Raw genomic sequence first — 20906 nt, 5'->3', positions numbered from 1 at the left:
TGGACTGAACGGCCTGTTTCCATGCTGTAAACCTCATTGACTCTGCTATAATCAATACCCAAACACACAGACCAGGTATTGAACTTCAATAGTAACCATCCCAGCACACACAAATGAAGCTGCATGCGAACACAATTTAAAAGGGCAACAACACACTGCAGCAACATGGAACTACGCTAAGAGGAAGAGGAATACCTCTTCCAAGTGTTTAAGGCTTATGGATATCCAAAGAACTGGGTCAGGAGATGCCTACAGGAACAGCATCAGAAAGATTCTACAAGCCCTGACACACTCATCACACTAACCTACATCAGGAGCATGCCAGAACTCACCACAAGACTTCAACCACCACTGGGCATCAGAGTGGCGCACAATCCCCCACCAACCCTACGACAAGTGCTCACCCAAACTTAAGACTCACTCCGCATCATGGACAGACCAGTGTCATCTACAAGATCCCCTGCAGAGACTGTGAGAAAGACCACATCAGACAAACAGAAAGGAAACTAATGAGACTACACAAATAACTAGCTACAAAAAGACGCGACCAATACTCACTCATCTCAATCCACATGGACAAGGAGAACCACGACTTCGACTGGGACAACGCCAACATCCTGGGACAGGCTAGGTAGAGACAAGCATGAGAATTCCTGGTAGCATGGCACTCCACGAAGCAGGCTATTAATGAACACATTGAACTTGACCCCATATACATGCCATTACGGGGGAAACCCGGAAGTGAGGCAATCCATTGCCACAGACCCAGAGTTTAAAAGCCAGGCGGGAAAACACACTGACGCTTCATCAGAGGTTGCACTGAGGATGTTGCCAAGCACGTTAACGAAACGTCTGCAGAACAACAAACCACCTTGGTGAACCAACCAACCTCAACACCCACAACCCAAGCTACAGATCTACTCCAAAACCTTAGAATCAATAAAGGATTTTATATAATGATTCATATGGGCAATTTCATGGATTTTACAACTGATGCTTCTGTTCAATCATTTGACACCATTAGATAATGCTAAAAATAGCCAATGAGAAATAGACTTCAGTAATAGGTTGGTCAGCATCTATCAAACAGAAAAGGCGGGATAACAGTTATAATCATTCATCAGATGTAAAATAGAAATAATTCCATTCCTAAGTAAAATTGAAAATGGCAGAAAAAGGCAACAGGTGAGAAGGATGCTTTGATATGACAAAGTGTGGAGCAGGATGAACACAGCAGGCCAAACAGCATCTTAGGAGCACAAAAGCTGACGTTTCGGGCCTAGACCCTTCATCAGAAAAAAAATGCTCTGATAATGGGTTTACTTGGTTAAATAGTCTGCAAACAATATAATAGAAGATTTCTAAATAATATGAAAAGTCATTTTTTGATTGGCAATGGAAAGAAATTTTAAAAATGCACAGTAGACAGGTGACATGGGACACAGTAAATTTTCGGTTTTGAAAAATGCAGACTCTGGTCCAATCCCACTCCACCAGAACTGTGCACTGACAGCACCCAAACTGTAATTGAAAGATTATTGCCACAGGTCAGACATGTACATTATATAGTAGTCTATTCAGAAATAACACTGGTGGGAGACAGAGAGACAGTAAACTGCTTGTCATTTGACCCACAATGATGGATGGTAATATTCTAATGACTAGCAGAGAAATACTGAAAAAGAGGCAAATATGGCTCCATAATCACTCAGAAAATGCTTTAAGCCTCTCAAGAAAGAATATCAGTAGCAATACATTTGCACAGTTCAATTGAATTTCATTTTTTTAAGTAGAATTGAAAATTAAAGAATAATTTACAATTTAAAAACAAATGTCTAAAAGAGCTTTATAAAGCACTAGGCAAAGCTTAAATGTCAGGTATAAGGCAAAAACAGTTTGATAGCATCTTTAAAGAGATAGCCCCTCAATAAGGTTTTGAGGGCATAGAAAGATGTGAGTGGGTGTACATGTTGTGAGACAATCCCAATGATTAAACATCATGACTGAAAAAATAGCTAGCGCAGCCAAGGGGGTCAACATGGAGCAAGAATCCAAAAGTATGTAAAAAATAGCAAGTACACACAAGGAATGCTGAATGGAGATTGCTCAGGTGGGATGGAGTGAAGTCATGGTCTATTTGCTAATGATGCATGGAATCTCATTTCAGAGATTAGTTTATGCAATTACACCTGAGAAGGACCACCATCTGGTGGAGCATGAAGAACTTCGCCAGCTTACTGTAAGTAACAGCCAATGAGAAATAGACTTCAGTAATATTATGTGTAATTATGTCATGTAAACCAAAACAACTTTGAAGGCGGAATATGCATCTCAAAAGCGCAGAATTTATAAAGCAGACAACTGTTTATGTTCGTAAAGCAAAATAGTACAGATACTGGAGATCTAAACTAAAAATAGAAAATGATGGAGAACCGTAGCAGCAGTTCTGGTAGCATCTGTGAAAAGAGGGAAATATAGTTAGTGTTTTGAGTCCAATGGCTCTTCTTTAGGACAGCAGGGGTATAGAAAACCATGGTTTTTACACTGTTGACAGAAGTGCAAGAGAAGCAAGTGGAACAGATGCCTACTGTCCCGAAATGAAAAGGGAACAGGATGGCTACCAGAACTGCTGCTACGGTTCTCCATCATTTTCTATTTTTAGTTTAGATCTCCAGTATCTGTACTATTTTGCTTTATGAACATAAACAGTTGTCTGTTTTATAAATTCTGCTCTTTTGAGATGGTTGTAAAGGAGCAATCTAGATGCAAAATAGGTGTGAATGATAGGTGCAACTCGTTAAAAATAGGTCCACTCTGCTGAGAGAAAACCCATGCCATCAAGGTGCAAGCGGAATGGTGGAAGTCAATGTAATCAAGATGGAAAACAGTGTTCTTGCTTGAGATTGGTGAATTCGATGTTGAGCCCTCAAGGCTAGAAAGTGCCTCCGTGGAAAGTGAGGTGCCATCCCTCCAGTTTACATTGGGTTTCACTGAAAATTGCAGAAGTCCGAGGACAGCAGTGTCAGTACAAGAGCAGAATGGTGCATTGAAATAAATAGACATGCTGCAGAAACTCAGCACGTCATAATGAGTCCATTGACTCTTCATTAGAACCATTCTCTCTACAGATGAAGCCAGAACTGCTGAGTTTCTGCAGCACTTTCTATTTTTGTTTCATATCTCCAGCATTTGTAGTTCTTTCTTTTTATTCTAGTGTATTGAAATAGCAGGCAACTGGAAGGTCAAGAGATAACAAGGTGTAGAGCTGGATGAACAAAGCAGGCCAAGCAGCATCAGAGGAGCAGGAAAGCTGACATTTCAGACCTAGACCCATCTTCAGAAATGCGATTTGCCATGTTTTACCTCTTTCACTATATCATGTCAAACAAAAGAAAAAATTCACATCTTGTTTTTATTCAAAGTACAGACATGAATCAAATTGTAAAACATTGTTTTTTTTTATCCAAGATCAGAAACCATTTTTGAAGAAGGGTCTAGGCCTGAAATGTCAGATTTCCTGCTCCTCTGATGTTGCTTGGCCTGCTGTGTTCATCCAGCCCTACACCTTGTTATCTCAGATTCTCCAGCATCTGTAGTTCCTGCTAAAACTGGAAGGTCAAAGCTGAGTAAATCATTGCTTCACCTGTATATATGTATAAAAGAGATAATATATTATCACAAATGGTTTATGAAGCATGAATAACCGGTATAATGGTCCTTCATGGTTTCTTATCCTGGATATAAAAAAAATCCAATGTTTCACAATTTTGTTCATGTCTATACTATGGATAAAAACAGGATGTGAATTTCTTTTTTGGTTCGACATGATATAGTGAAAGAAGTAAAATAGGGCAAATCACATAACAAAGAAAAGTGAAATTAACTTTAAAAGTTTCTCATTCTGCTCACAAAGGGCCTAAATCTTGGAATAGAAGAGAGGCTTTCTGTCAATTCTGTTTTCAAGTGATCCTCGGCAAGTCAGAGAAGAATTTCAGTGAACATCCATGACTAGATGCCCTCTTTCACTGTACTCTCAGGCCATCATCTAATGCCACATCTAGCAGAGACTGAGAGTAGCCATGTAAGTGCACATATTGCAGTTTTCTGGGTCAGTTAATTTCATTTGTTACTCAGTGAGTTATTAATGTTGTAGAAAGTTTGGATTGGTAGTGCTCCTAAATCTGAACCAGGTAGACTGGGTTCAAGTCCCACCTTCTTCAGAAGTGTGTGGTAACATCTAAAAATGAATTGATTAGAATATACATAAGTAGAAAAATTATTGGAGTGATCTTGTGGTGCAGTGGTAATGTCCCTACCTCAGAACCAGAAGGACTCAGTTCAAGTTCCACCTGCTTCACAGGTGTGTAATGACCATGTGAAGATTAAGTGACTTGAATATCAACGTATTACTGAAATGCAACATACAAAATACCAGTAGAATGGGTTTCAATTTTTAAAATTCTTCCTATCCCTTCTACTAATGCATTGAACTGTGGTTGATAGATACATTTTTGAACTCTGAATGCCCGGATTCAGTGCCTGACCTTTTTCTAAATCTATCCCATATAGCACAAAGGTATTGCCAGACAAATCATAGAGGCTGTCTTGAAGCTGAGGGCCACTTCCATCATTACTGTCCTGGGCAGATGCTCTGTGACAAAGTCAAGTAGATTTTTCTTTGTAGCAGCTCTCTCTCCGGCTGCTACAACCCCAATCTCAAAGTTATATATTTCAATATTAGGTCAGTTGACAAGAGTAGTGCTGCTAAGGCATTCTTGCTGTTTGGCATCGGAGCCCCTGGTCTAGGTTACATTTTGTGCCCTTGCTACGCTCAATGTTTTCTCCAAATGCTGTTCAACATGGAAGATCATTGCTTCCTCGGCTGCAGGTTGTTATATGCAGTAGTCAGGAAAGGATTCTTGCTTATGTTTGACCTAATTCCATGAGGCATGCACTGCATGAGGCCTGGAGTCAATGGTTAATAGTATGACTTCTCCAGCATTACTGTCTGAAACTGTGCTGCCACCTCCAGTGAGTCAGACCGATTGATGGGACAGCATCTAGCCGGGCTTGATAATGGAGAGATCTGGTGTTGAAAGATACGATTATGTCATATGGTTGCTGACAAGCCCGTACCACAGTTCACCCAGTTTTGGGAGCAAGGAGGAGCAGAGTTTAAATGGGCATGCCTTTGTCATTTCCAAATCTGGTGCCTAGACTGCTATCATATAGGTTGTCTGGTTTTGTTCTTATTATTATTATTATCATTTTGTTATGAAGATTTGGTACAACAAAGCTACTCGTTCAGTCATCCCATAGGCAGTTAAGGCTAAAGCATATTATGTCTAGCATCACAGATGACAAGATTACGTCGACTCAACACATTTTCTTTCCTAATCAGAGTTATTTGGTCATCATACTAGCTTTTTATTTCAGCCTTATTATATTAACTGAATTTAAGTTCCACAGGTGATTGAAGACATGGTAGGTGTGGTCTTCAGAGGAGTTTCAGCAGTAAAAGTGGTGGAGTGAGTGGGGAGAGGTGATTGGGGAAGCTGTAGTTTTACAGTTGACTTTCAGTGCCTATATCTGATCCTTCCTGACTGTGTAATTTTATGGTGTGTTGTGGCTCTGTTTTGTGTACAGTATTGGTGGCACTATTGGGAAATAGTGGAAGTTGCAGGCATTTCACCTCAGAGGAGTAAAGTGAGGCCCAGCAATGCTCAGCTTCAAGCAGATGGTGAGCATCAGATGTTTTCATCTAAGATGCAGAGGCTACTGCCAATGCGTAAGATATGTGGAGATCTACTGGAGTTTACTGGGTGCAGTGAGGTTCTTGTGCAAGTGATGGAGGAATCCTATCATGCATGACTCACTTCTCTCATCTATGTTCTTGATGGAGAGGATGGCAAGCCAAATGGAGAGACATGTAGAGCATACTGTGGATGCAATTGTTCGAAAAGGACGTACAGGGCATGATCTTAACCATCAGGTCATTGAAGTGATAGATGGATGGGCTATCCTGTGTCTTTTTGATTCCAGGAGGTGAACACAGGAGTGAATGTGAGTCTTCAAGGGCAAATGACAGGAACGGTACAGGCAATGCAGGCCCCTCTTAAAGTGCTTCCATGGCTAAAGACATATCCTCAGACCCTTTGACAGTGACAAACTAGATGCTCCTCTGCTACTTGTACAGATGCTTTGTGGTCCCAAATGTGCTCCACTATGGCTATAGTATCACAAGGATGCAGACCAAGGCCACTGTGCACTGCAGCTAGAGATGTAGAGGAAGCATCTAAGAAAGCTATAACAAGCATATTCCCATATACATGGACTAGCACTGAGTGTCGTTAAATTGTCACATGTAAACTTATGTTTAACAATAGAAAATATTGTTGAATTGTGCACGGAAATGATTTGTCCATTTATTTGAATTTAATTGTTGACATTAGACAGCTGTTAAATCCAATGACAGTATAGGCACCCATAAGGACCTGCATTAATAATGGCCTTTACACAGTGATCACGATAACATATTGATCTTGAGTGTATCTGGTAACAGGTCAGTGGTTGTCCTCTTCCACTTGGGCTTATTTGACAGGTCAGTTGATCAGTCATAAAATTCCCTGCTGCATGGACCACTCTCCTGTCTCCTGGACAAATCTCCACTTCCATCCAGTGTCAATTCCCTCTTGAAGGTCCTCATTCTCCTCCTCGTCTGAGGATGCAACTCATTCATTGCATTCCTCCAGCTCTGGTGCTACTCCCCCCAGAGTGCCAGGTATTGCAATGTTCAGTAGATGATAACAAAGTGGGATATGTTCTTATAAATTTTTTTAACAATGCCATGGATTAGGACAACAAAGGCGTGGTGGTGAAATTTGCTGAATTTCTCCAGCAATTTCTGTTTTTCTTTCAGATTTCCAGCATTTGCAGTTCTTCAGTTTCATTTTGCAAAGGATTCCAGATGTTCCTGTCCCAAAAGTTAGAATTACAGCAAATGATTAGGAAGGCTAATGGAATATGTTCTTTATTATGCAATGAACTTAGAAGTTATGTTATATTGTGCTTTATTACAGAGGACACTGATAAAAATATATCTTGTGTGCAGTTTTCAGCTCCTTATATTACAAAGGATATTAGTGCATTGGAGCAAGTTCAAAAGTTTACCAAATTGAACCTGGAATAAGTGGTAGTCTTATGAGTACAGGTTGGGCAGACTAGACTTATTTTCACTGGAGTTCAGAAGAGTAACGGCTGATTTTATTGGCATTTATAAGATACTGAATGGTCTTCACAAGGCGGATGTGGAAACGATTCTTGTGGGTGAGTGAGTCCAAACCTAAGGGACACTGTTTTATAATAGGGATCACCCTTTTAGGACAGAAATCTGAGAAACCTTTTGCTGTCAGAGGCTTTTGAGACTTTGGAATTCTATGCCTCAAATGGCAGTGATAGCAGAGTCATTGAACATTGAACAAGATGGAGGTGGATTTTTGTTAGGCAAGAAAAAGAAACCATTATTGGCAACAGATGAGAATGTGGAATTCACAACATAAATAGATCAACCATTACTTTATTGAACGACAGAGGTAGCTTGAAGGGCCAAATAGTCTAGTTCCACTCCAAATGTGCATGTTCATATGTATAGCCTTGATGGTATGGATTGCAGGCTCAGTCAGATCCATTACAACCTCAAAAGTACAGTACATCTTCAGTAAACCACTGTCTACACAATGGTGGCATTTCCAGTCACATGGCAACAATTATATTTGTCTTGTGCTTTTACACTCAGTTGGATAAAGTTGTCAGTAACCATGACTTCAGTGGATATAATTTTTGACTCTTAGCATCTAGCGAGGAATAGGCTTAGGAGGCTTGAGGACTTGTGGCTATTAGGATTGTGTAAGGATAGGAAAGTTGTGGCACTTTTCTGTGAAATTCATAGCCTGCATGAATTGTGGTTTCACAACCTGCTAGTTAAGGGAACAAAAGCCTTTTTTGTTCATAAAGAGGCCTATGCGCTATAACAAAGACCTGATAGACAAATATGCACAGTAACAGGCTCCCTGCATCTGGGGTAGTCCAGGTATATGTCTAAACCCAACAGCCTACTCGGGTTAACTGTCTTGATGTGATGTGAATGTAATATTACATTTTCAGCACAGCATTTTAAGGGCACAGGGCTGATGTTGATCTTGGGCCTGCACCCAACACCCCTGACTTCGCCAGCTCCATAGAAAGGATCTGCATGTTTGAATCATATTAGAACATAAGAACTAGGAGCAGGAGTAGGCCATCTGGCCCCTCAAGCCTGCCCCACCATTTAATAAGATTATGGCTAATCTTAGACTCAGCTTTACTTACCCGCCCACTCACCGTAACCCTTAATTCCTTTGCTATTCAAAAATTTATCTAGCCTTGCCTTAAAAACATTCAGTGAGGTAACTTCAACCATTTCACTGGGCAGGGAATTCCACAGATTCACAACCGTTTGGGCGAAGAAGTTCCTCCTAGCCTCAGTCCTACATCTGCCTCCTTTTATTTTGAGGCAATGCCCTCTAGTCCTAGTTTCACCTGCTAGCAGAAGCAACCTCCCTGCCTCCACTTCATCTATTCCCTTCATAATCTTATATGTTTCAATAAGATCTCCCCTCACTCTTCTGAATTCCAATGAGTATAATCCCAGCCTACTCAGTCTCTCCTCAAAATCCAACCCTCTCAACTCTGGAATCAACCGAATGAATCTCCTCAGCACACTGTCCAGTGCTAGTATATCTCTTTTCAAGTAAGGAGACCAAAACTGCACCCAGTACTCCAGGTGTGGCCTCACCAGGACTCTATACAGCTGCAGCTGACCTCCCACTGACTGAGGACGAACGGTCAGTCCTTAGTAAGGGGCTCACCTTTGTCCCCCTACAACCACACATCAACGAATACCAGTCACGGTCGGACATAGAGCAGTTTTTCCGCCGTCTTCGCCTGCATGCCTACTTCTTCATCCGGGAACCCAACCCTCCTTCCACTGACCCCTTCACCCGCTTCCAACACAAGTCCTCCTCCTGGACACCACCTCCAGGCCTCCTACCCTCCCTCGACCTCTTCATCTCCAACTGCCGTCGAGACATCAACCGCCTCAACCTCTCCACCCCTCTCACCCACTCCAACCTCTCCCCCGCAGAACGGGCAGCCCTCCGCTCCCTCCGCTCCAACCCCAACCTCACCATCAAACCCGCAGACAAGGGTGGCGCAGTGGTAGTATGGCGTACTGACCTCCACATCGCCGAGGCCAGACGCCAACTCTCCAACACCACCTCCTACCGCCTCCTCGATCATGACCCCACACCCGAGCACCAAACCATCATCTCCAACACCATTCATGACCTCATCACCTCAGGGGACCTCCCACCCACAGCCTCCAACCTCATTGTTCCCCAACCCCGCACGGCCCGTTTCTATCTCCTTCCCAAAATCCACAAACCTGCCTGCCCCGGTCGACCCATCGTCTCAGCCTGCTCCTGCCCCACCGAACTCATCTCCACCTATCTGGACTCCATTTTCTCCCCTTTGGCCCAGGAACTCCCCACCTATGTCCGTGACACCACCCACGCCCTCCACCTCCTCCAGGACTTCCAATTCCCTGGCCCCCAACACCTCATATTCACCATGGACGTCCATTCCCTGTACACCTGCATTCCGCATGGAGATGGCCTCAAGGCCCTCCGCTTCTTCCTGTCCCGCAGGCCCGACCAGGCCCCCTCCACCGACACTCTCATCCGCCGAGCGGAACTCGTCCTCACACTCAACAACTTCTCTTTTGACTCCTCCCACTTCCTACAGACTAAGGGGGTGGCCATGGGCACCCGCATGGGCCCCAGCTATGCCTGCCTCTTTGTAGGTTACGTGGAACAGTCCATCTTCCGCACCTACACAGGCCCCAAACCCCACCTCTTCCTCCGGTACATTGATGACTGTATCGGCGCCGCCTCTTGCTCCCCAGAGGAGCTCGAACAGTTCATCCACTTCACCAACACCTTCCACCCCAACCTTCAGTTCACCTGGGCCATCTCCAGCACATCCCTCACCTTCCTGGACCTCTCAGTCTCCATCTCAGGCAACCAGCTTGTAACTGATGTCCATTTCAAGCCCACCGACTCCCACAGCTACCTAGAATACACCTCCTCCCACCCACCCTCCTGCAAAAATTCCATCCCCTATTCCCAATTCCTCCGCCTCCGCCGCATCTGCTCCCACGATAAGACATTCCACTCCCGCACATCCCAGATGTCCAAGTTCTTTAAGGACCGCAACTTTCCCCCCACGGTGATTGAGAACGCCCTTGACCGCGTCTCCCGCATCTCCCGCGACACATCCCTCACACCCCGCCCCCGCCACAACCGCCCCAAGAGGATCCCCCTCGTTCTCACACACCACCCTACCATCCTCCGGATACAACGCATTATCCTTCGACACTTCTGCCATTTACAATCCGACCCCACCACCCAAGACATTTTTCCATCCCCTCCCCTGTCTGCTTTCCGGAGAGACCACTCTCTCCGTGACTCCCTTGTTCGCTCCACACTGCCCTCCAACCCCACCACACCCGGCACCTTCCCCTGCAACCGCAGGAAATGCTACACTTGTCCCCACACCTCCTCCCTCACCCCCATCCCAGGCCCCAAGATGACATTCCACATTAAGCAGAGGTTCACCTGCACATCTGCCAATGTGGTATACTGCATCCACTGTACCCGGTGCGGCTTCCTCTACATTGGGGAAACCAAGCGGAGGCTTGGGGACCGCTTTGCAGAACACCTCCGCTCAGTTCGCAACAAACAACTGCACCTCCCAGTCGCAAACCATTTCCACTCCCCCTCCCATTCTCTTGATGACATGTCCATCATGGGCCTCCTGCACTGCCACAATGATGCCACCCGAAGGTTGCAGGAACAGCAACTCATATTCCGCCTGGGAACCCTGCAGCCATATGGTATCAATGTGGACTTCACCAGTTTCAAAATCTCCCCTTCCCCCACTGCATCCCTAAACCAGCCCAGTTCATCCCCTCCCCCCACTGCACCACACAACCAGCCCAGCTCTTCCCCCCCACCCACTGCATCCCAAAACCAGTCCAACCTGTCTCTGCCTCCCTAACCGGTTCTTCCTCTCACCCATCCCTTCCTCCCACCCCAAGCCGCACCCCCAGCTACCTACTAACCTCATCCCACCTCCTTGACCTGTCCGTCTTCCCTGGACTGACCTATCCCCTCCCTACCTCCCCACCTACACCCTCTCCACCTATCTTCTTTACTCTCCATCTTCGGTCCGCCTCCCCCTCTCTCCCTATTTATTCCAGTTCCCTCCCCCCATCCCCCTCTCTGATGAAGGGTCTAGGCCCGAAACGTCAGCTTTTGTGCTCCTGAGATGCTGCTGGGCCTGCTGTGTTCATCCAGCCTCACATTTTATTATCTTGGAATCTCCAGCATCTGCAGTTCCCATTATCTCTGCAGCATAGCCTCCCTGTTTTCAAGCTCCATTCCTCAAGCAGTGGCAGACAGAATTCCATTTGCCTTTTTAATAACCTGCTGCACCTGCAATCCCACTTTTAGCCATACATGCACAAGGACACCCAAGTCCCTCTCCTCAGCAGCGTGCTGTAATTTTTTATGTTTAAAAAATAGTTCATTTTGCTGTTATTCCTACCAAAATGGATGACCTCACACTTATCAACATTGTATTCCATCTGTCAGACCTTTGCCCACCCACTTAGACTTTCTATATCCCTCTGCAGACTTTGTGTCTTCTGCACACTTTGCTCTATCACTCACCTTAGTGTCATCTTCAAATTTTGACAAACCACACTTAGACCAAACTCCAAATCATCTATGTAAATTGTAAACAATTGAGGTCCCAGCACTGATCCCTGAGGCAGACCACTAGCCACTGACCGCCAACCAGAAAAACACCCACTTACCGCTACTCTTTGCTTTGTACTGGTCAACCAAACCTCTATTCATGCCAGTACATTACCTGTAATACCGTGCAACTTTATCTTGTGTAGCAGCCTTTGGTATGGCACCTTCTCAAATGCCTCCTGGAAATCCAGATACCCTACATCCACAGGTTACCCCATTGTCTACCATGCAAGTAATGTCCTCAAATAGTTCCACCAAATTAGTTAAACATGACCTACCCTCCATGAACCCATGCTGGGTGTTCCCAATTTATATCCAGATGTCTTGCTATTTCTTCCTTAATGATAGATTCAAGCATTTTCCCCACTACCGAAGTTAAGATAACTGGCCTATAGTTACCGGAGATAATGGGAACTGCAGATGCTGGAGAATCCGAGATAACAAAGTGTAGAGCTGGATGAACACAGCAGGACAAGCAGCAGTGCTCCTAAAATGGCCTATAGTTACTTGCTTTTTGTCTACTTCCTTTTTTAAACAGTGGTGTCATATTGGCTGTTTTCCAATCTGTAGGAACCACCCCAGAGTCCAGTGAATTTTGGTAAATAATTACCAGCACATTTGCTATTTCCCCCATCACCTCTTTTCGTATCCTGGGATGAATTTCATCAGGTCCAGGAAACTTGTCTACCTTTAGCCCCATTAGCTTGCCCAGCACTGCCTCCTTAGTGATAATGATAGTTTCTAGGTCCTCATCTCCTATAACCACCTTGCCATTAGTTTTCAGCATGTTATTTATGTCTTCCACTGTGAAGACCGACACGAAATAACTGTTTAATGTGTTGGCTATTTCCTCATTCCCAGTTATTAAATTGGCCTTCTCATCCTGTAAAGGACTAATGTTTACCTTCACCACTCTTTTAAAATTTACATATTTATAGAAACTTTTGCTACCTGTTTTTATATTCTGAGCTATAGTTTACTCTCATAATCTATCTTACTTTTCTTCTTAATTTTTTTTGTGTCTTTTTGTTGGCCTTTAAAGATTTCCCAGTCTACTAGTTTCCCACAACTCTTTGCTTTTTTGTATGTATTTTTTTTCAATCTGATACTTTCGTTTATTTCCTTAGACATCCATAGCTGGCTCTCTCTTTTCCTATAGTTCTTCCTTATCACTGAAATATATTTCTGCTGAGCACTGTGAAAAATTGTTTTGTAAGTCTTCCCTGTTCCTCAATTGACCCACCATAAAGTTTTTGCTCCCATTCTACCTTAGCTAACTCCTTCCTCATTCCTTCATAGTCTCCTTAGGTTAAGCACAGGACACAGGTACTGGGTTTAACATTCTCACGCTCCATCTGTATTTTAAATTCAACTATTCTGTCTTCGCTCCTTCCTAGAGGATCTCTAACTGTGAGATCATTAATTATTCCTGCCTCATTACACAGGACTAGGTTTAGGATAGCTTGCTCCCTTGTAGGTTCCATTACATATTGTTCAAGGAAATTATTGTGGATGCATTCTATGAACCCCTCCTCAAGGCTGCCATGACCGACCTGTTTTGACCAATCAATATGTAGATTAAAATCCCCCATGACAATTGCTGTAGAATTTTCACATGCATTCGCTATTTCTTTGTTTATTGCCCATCCCATCATGATGCCGTTACTTGGTGGCCTATAGACCACACCTATCAGTGACTTCTTTAGATTAGATTCCCTACTGTGCGGAAACAGGCCCTTCGGCCGAACAAGTCCACACTGCCCCTTGCAGCATCCCACCCAGACCCATCCCCCTATAACCCACACACCCCTGAAGACTATGGGCAATTCAGCATTGCCAATCCACCTAGCCTACACACCTTTGGACCATGGGAGGAAACCAAAGCACCCGGAGGAAACCCATGTAGACACGGGGAGAATGTGCAAAATCCGCACAAACAGTTGCTCGAGGCTGGAATCGACCCAGGCCCCTGGTGCTGCGAGGCTGCAGTGCTAACCACTGAGCCACCGTACCACCCCCTTCTCCCTGCTGTTCCTAATTTCCACCCAAATGGATTCGACATTTTGTTCAGTAGAACCTATATCATCTCTCACTACCACCCTGATATCGTCCTTAAAAATCAGAGCAACACTACCTTCCTTACCTTACTGTCTGTTCTTCTGAACAGTTTGATATCCCTGGATATTTAATAGCCAGTCATGACCATCCTGTAACCATATCTCTGTAATGGCCACTAAATCATACCCATTTGCCATGATTTGCACCGTCAACTCATCCACCTTGTTTCGAATGCTCCGAGCATTCAGATAAAATGCCTTTATGCCTTTACATTCTTTAAATTTTCCTTGGGAGTCAGACCAACTTTCCAAAGAGCCCTGGTTAATGGAGCCTTGGAGTATCATGCACCATAACCTAGATCGGGGAACATTTTGAAAATGAAGTTCTGAATGTTTTACCCATGCTCCCCACTGCAAGTGATGATGCTTCACACCCTGTATATCAAACCATGCCTATCCATCCACACTCCATGAGTTCTCATACCATTTGTGCCCAGGTTTGCCCTGTGACACCTTCTATGACTGTTCATAATCTTCATGCTAAATTATGTCTTCTCAGTACCACTGCACACTCTGTATATTAACAAAATCTTATAACAATGGTAGAATGTGTTAATAAGGTTTCTTTTTTTAAAAATTGTTAGATACTATATCTTTCACTTTGCTTAAAGAAAAGCTAACTTTATTATGGGTCAATAAATCTCAATCATCCAGATGTTTTAAAGCACCAATAGCTATAACTGCAAATACTTAAAATCTTTTTTCACTTACATAATTAAGCATTGTGCAGACAACAGAAGAGATCAGAAAGCCACAGTCATCAATCAAAGAATGTTTTTCAGCTGTTTCAACAGAATAATTAATTTGAGGGCTCACGGCCAAGTATTAATATGTACTATTGACAGAGACAAACTCAAAAGCAACAACTGTGCATATGAGCCTTACAGAAAGGGAGAGAGACTGAAAGAGTGGAGAAAAAGTAATTAGAAATAAATCTTCCATCCTGCAAAAGATTCTTCTGCATGCCATCAAGCAGAGGGAATATTTAGCTGAAGACAGAATTTTTAATGATATTTGTCAACAACCAAAAGAGATCAAATATCTACATGTCACAAGAAATGTAAGAATTTCAAATTAAAAACTTATATTTTACTATCTACAGCTGCGCCATTGGCTTATGATATGAAAACATTGTACAAAAGGAAAGGACATGGAAAACACAGACAAAAATGAAAATATCAGCTCCTTTCAACACACGTGAAAGATGAAAAACAGCTCAAAATTATACTTAAAAAGTCTGAAAACGTGAAATTTGTTGTGTAAGTGATGCTACATATACTGTGACTCAAATTCTTCCATTGCTTTGACTTTGAGTTGCATCAGTCAAATCAAAAAGGAAGATGCTCGCGTTTTCCATGCATATAATTTGAATGAATATTATGAAAACGAATATGTTTAGTACAGTGCTGGTTACTTGGTTTAAGAACATTTATTTTACATTAATAGGATTATTCAGATAAATATAAATTTCAGTTTTCGAATGAACACTTATTTTTCATTTCATCATACCTGAACTAAATAATTCAGAGTATTAAAATGCAATTTTCCTTTCTCTCCATTGTATCAAGATTCAATGCAAATTTAATAACTCCTGCTGTTATTATGTTATTTGTCTACAAGGGAGACTTGGATTATTTAAATTTTAATTGACAGTTGTCACATTTAACAATATGCTGTATCCTTTTAAAGTATTATTCGTAAAAATACACTTTATAGTTTAGATTGATAAGGATTATTAGAATCTACCAAAATCAGTTGTTAATGTTTGTTAATTTGTGGATGTTTAAAGAAAACAAGTTCTGGTGCTTATTGTCGATGTTTAAATTGCACAAAAGACATAAAAATGGATTTTTGATAAGACAAGTTGATTAACTTGCTATGTTTATATTTTGGCTTGCTCCATTTTCCCCAAAGTAAAATCCTACTTCAAATATATTGAAGTTACCTTTGATATCAAATATTTAATAGTTATTATAAATCATTGAATTTACTTACTCCACACAATTCTGCTATGCCTCAAATACAGTTTGCTAGTAAAAGTTTACAGTACTACAGCACTCCCAATTTGTCAACTATAAACTCTGCAGTGGTTTGATCCTCCCTCACCCCCGCACCTTCAACAAAGTCTTGCTCTCTCTTCAAATCCTGGTCGTTGTGAGACCAGAGGTCAGTGGAACCTTGGAGCGGACTTTTCCAAAGTAGAACATCTCATAGTGCGCCAGTTAGACTTGATTGTACATATTTATGTTTAGGAAAGAATGCCCACAAATTTGCTGGAAATGCGAGTGGTCAACAGTGCACCAAGCATGTGAATGACAGGAGAAAGATTAATTCCATTAGTTAGTGTGAAACAAACAATTACAAAATAAACAGGAAAGATTGAGGAGTGATGAACAATAGAGAAAAGGGTGAATTCAAAGTTGAATCCAGTACAAAAAGAGAACTTTTCAGTGGAAAAGAGGAGAAGAAAAGTTAACTAAACAACAGAAGAAAAAAAGAAACAGAAATGAAAAGTATGAAATAAAGATTAAAATTTAAAATTAGTTATTTTTGATATCAAACACAATTTACAACTTGAAGAACAGTTATTCAATTGCTGGTAAAGAGAGTTTGAATGGCAGACATTGTTAAAAGCAGTGATAATGGGAACTGCAGATGCCGGAGAATCTAAGATAATGAAATGTGAGGCTGAATGAACACAGCAGGCCCAGCAGCATCTCAGGAGCACAAAAGCTGACGTTTCGTGCCTAGACCCTTCATCAGAGAGGGGGATGGGGTGAGGGTTCTGGAATAAATAGGGAGAGAGGGGGAGGCGGACCGAAGATGGAGAGAAAAGAAGATAGGTGGATAGGAGAGTATAGTTGGGGAGGTAGGGAGGGGATAGGTCAATCCAGGAAAGACGGACAGGTCAAGGAGGTGGGATGAGGTTAGTAGGTAGGAGATGGAGGTGCAGCTTAGGGTGGGAGAAAGGGATGGGTGAGAGGAAGAACAGGTTAGGGAAGCAGAGACAGGTTGGACTGGTTTTGGGATGCAGTGGGTGGAGGGGAAGAGCTGGGCTGGTTGTGCGGTGCAGTGGGGGGAGGGGACGAACTGGGCTGGTTTTGGGATGCGGTGGGGGAAGGGGAGATTTTGAAGCTGGTGAAGTCCACATTGATACCATTGGGCTGCAGGGTTCCCAAGTGGAATATGAGTTGCTGTTCCTGCAACCTTCGGGTGGCATCATTGTGGCACTGCAGGAGGCCCATGATGGACATGTCATCTAAAGAATGGGAGGGGGAGTTGAAATGGTTTGCGACTGGGAGGTGCAGTTGTTTATTGCGAACCGAGCGGAGGTGTTCTGCAAAGCGGTCCCCAAGCCTCCGCTTGGTTTCCCCAATGTAGAGGAAGCCACACTGGGTACAGTGGATGCAGTATACCACATTGGCAGATGTGCAGGTGAACCTCTGCTTAATGTGGAAAGTCTTCTTGGGGCCTGGGATAGGGGTGAGGGAGGAGGTGTGGGGGCAAGTGTAGCATTTCCTGCAGTTGCAGGAGAAGGTGCCGAGTGTGGTGGGGTTGGAGGACAGTGTGGAGCGAACAAGGGAGTCACGGAGAGAGTGGTCTCTCCGGAAAGCAGACAGGGGTGGGGATGGAAAAATGTCTTGGGTGGTGGGGTCGGATTGTAGATGGCGGAAGTGTTGGAGGATGATGCGTTGTATCCAGAGGTTGGTGGGGTCGTGTGTGAGAACGAGGGGGTTCCTCTTTGGGCAGTTGTGGCGGGGACGGGGTGTGATGGATGTGTTGCGGGAAATGCGGGAGACTCGGTCAAGGGCGTTCTCGACCACCGTGGGGGGAAAGTTGCGGTCCTTGAAGAACGTGGACATCTGGGATGTGCGGGAGTGGAATACCTCATTGTGGGAGCAGATGCGGCGGAGGCGGAGGAATTGGGAATAGGGGCTGGAATTTTTGCAGGAGGGTGGGTGGGAGGAGGTGTACTCTGGGTAGCTGTGGGAGTCGGTGGGCTTGAAATGGACATCAGTTACAAGCTGGTTGCCTGAGATAGAGACTGAGAGGTCCAGGAAGGTGAGGGATGTGCTGGAGATGGCCCAGGTGAACTGAAGGTTGGGGTGGAAGGTGTTGGTGAAGTGGATGAACTGTTCGAGCTCCTCTGGGGAGCAAGAGGCGGCGCCAATACAGTCATCAATGTAATGGAGGAAGAGGTGGGGTTTGGGGCCTGTGTAGGTGCGGAAGAGGGACTGTTCCACGTAACCTACAAAGAGGCAGGCATAGCTGGGGCCCATGTGGGTGCCCATGGCCACCCCCTTAGTCTGTAGGAAGTGGGAGGAATCGAAAGAGAAGTTGTTGAGGGTGAGGACGAGTTCGGCTAGGCGGATGAGGGTGTCGGTGGAGGGGGACTGGTCGGGCCTGCGGGACAGGAAGAAGCGGAGGGCCTTGAGGCCATCTGCATGCGGAATACAAGTGTATAGGGACTGGACGTCCATGGTGAAAATGAGGTGTTGGGTGCCAGGGAACTGGAAGTCCTGGAGGAGGTGGAGGGCGTGGGTGGTGTCACGGACGTAGGTAGGGAGTTCCTGGACCAAAGGGGAGAAAATGGAGTCCAGATAGGTGGAGATGAGTTTGCTGGGGCAGGAGCAGGCTGAGATGATGGGTCGACCAGGGCAGGCAGGTTTGTGGATTTTGGGAAGGAGATAGAACCGGGCCTTGCGGGGTTTGGGAACAATGAGGTTGGAGGCTGTGGGTGGGAGGTCCCCTGAGGTGATGAGGTCATGAATGGTGTTGGAGATGATGGTTTGGTGCTCGGGTGTGGGGTCATGATCAAGGGGGCGGTAGGAGGTGGTGTCGGAGAGTTGGCGTTTTTCCTCGGCGATGTAGAGGTCAGTGCGCCATACTACCACTGCGCCACCCTTGTCTGCGGGTTTGATGGTGAGTTTGGGGTTGGAGCGGAGGGCTGCCTGTTCTGCGGGGGAGAGGTTGGAGTGGGTGAGAGGGGTGGAGAGGTTGAGGCGGTTAATGTCTCGACGGCAGTTAGAGATGTAGAGGTCGAGGGAAGGTAGGAGGCCTGGGGGTGGTATCCAGGAGGAGGACTTGTATTGGAAGCGGGTGAAGGGGTCAGTGGAGGGAGGGTTAGGTTCCCGGTTGAAGAAGTAGGCGTGGAGGCAAAGGCAGCGGAAAAACTGTTCTGTGTCCAATCGTGACTGGTATTCGTTGATGTGTGGTTGTAGGGGGACAAAGGTGAGCCCCTTACTAAGGACTGACCGTTCGTCCTCAGTTAGTGGGAGGTCTGGGGGGATGGAGAAGATGCGGCAGGGTTCAGTATGGCTGTCCTCTACATTGGGGAAACTAAGCGGAGGCTTGGGGACCACTTTGCAGAACACCTCCGCTCGGTTCGCAATAAACAACAGCACCTCCCAGTCGCAAAACATTTCCACTACCCCTCCCATTCTTTAGATGACATGTCCATCATTGGCCTCCTGCAGTGCCACAATGATGCCACCCGAAGGTTGCAGGAACAGCAACTCATATTCCCCTTGGGAACCCTGCAGCCCAATGGTATCAATGTGGACTTCACCAGCTTCAAAATCTCCCCTTCCCCCACCGCATCCCAAAACCAGCCCAGTTCGTCCCCTCCCCCCACTGCACCACACAAATGGCCCAGCTCTTCCCCTCCACCCACTGCATCCCAAAACTAGCCCAACCTGTCTCTGCCTCCCTAACCTGTTCTTCCTCTCACCCATCCCTTCCTCCCACCCTAAGCCGCACCTCCATCTCCTACCTACTAACCTCATCCCACCTCCTTGACCTGTCCGTCTTTCCTGGATTGACCTATCCCCTCCCTACCTCCCCACCTATACTCTCCTATCCACCTATCTTCTTTTCTTTCCATCTTCGGTCCGCCTCCCCCACCCTCCCTATTTATTCCAGAACCCTCACCCCATCCCCCTCTCTGATGAAGGGTCTAGGCCCGAAACGTCAGCTTTTGTGCTCCTGAGATGCTGCTGGGCCTGCTGTGTTCATCCAGCCTCACATTTCATTATATTGTTAAAAGCAGTGCTTGGTTTGTTAATTCAATGGATATGAGTATTACTAGCTAAGCCAGCATTTATTACCCATTCCTAATTGACCTGGGAAAGATACTCTTTCTTCCTACTGTTTTCCATCTGTTGTAAGTACATTGATAATTCCATTATGAAGGGAGGTCCAAGATTTTGACTTAGTATTAATGAAATAGAGTTATATATCTCCAAACCTGAATGTTGTGATGTAGAGGGGAATTTAAATGGTGCTGGTCTTATACGTCTGTGGCTTTCCTCTACAAACAACTAGGGGACACCTCCATCTTCATAATGTATTTTGTAATCTGTCTTTGTCACTCTTCCCTTGATCTTGGGATGTAGGTATTTGTTCAAATTATCTTTACCTGCACTTAAGTTTCAGCTGTTTATCCTCACAGTCATGACCTCTCTTTTTACGACCTGGCAAATGTTTTTTTGAAAGTCATGTTTATACCATTTTACTTCAATACATTGAAGTTGGCTTATAAGTATGTATTGTGCCTCTTTATTGCCTAGAAACATTTGCTCAAGGAGTTCAACTAATCTTTTCACACAAATTTACTGTTTGGCTTTCTAATTCTACAATTACATAAACAGTTCAAAGTACTGGAGGATCAGACTTATCCTTCTACTTTTACTCAGTAACGAGCTTAGGACTGTGACTAAATTAAGCCTTACAAAAATACCCCTTATTAGAATGCTTATATGTTTAGATCTGCCTGTTTAGAGAAACCTGATTAACTTCCCTAATGTCTCTTCCGTGGAAAATCTGATCGTATCCAATATATATATATCTATTTGGAGACTACTAATCCAGCTGT

The 20906-nt window shown here is 44.4% G+C and overlaps 1 protein-coding gene across 1 annotated transcript in view; it reads left to right on the top strand.

Annotated features, from left to right (window-relative positions):
- The window catches only part of slc6a3 (solute carrier family 6 member 3), a 160824-nt gene extending 145575 nt beyond the window's left edge, over nt 1–15249 (top strand). The window contains exons 13-14 of the mRNA XM_048560401.1: nt 2168–2239; nt 15135–15249. Coding sequence (XP_048416358.1) covers nt 2168–2239; nt 15135–15158 — 96 coding nt within the window. The 3' untranslated portion in view covers nt 15159–15249. The remainder of the gene's footprint in view (nt 1–2167; nt 2240–15134) is intronic.
- Nucleotides 15250–20906: the final 5657 nt, after the last annotated feature.

The sequence above is a fragment of the Stegostoma tigrinum genome, chromosome 2, assembly GCF_030684315.1.
Source record: "Stegostoma tigrinum isolate sSteTig4 chromosome 2, sSteTig4.hap1, whole genome shotgun sequence".
NCBI classification, from domain to species: domain Eukaryota; kingdom Metazoa; phylum Chordata; class Chondrichthyes; order Orectolobiformes; family Stegostomatidae; genus Stegostoma; species Stegostoma tigrinum.
This window is presented reverse-complemented; position numbering and strand designations above follow the sequence as displayed.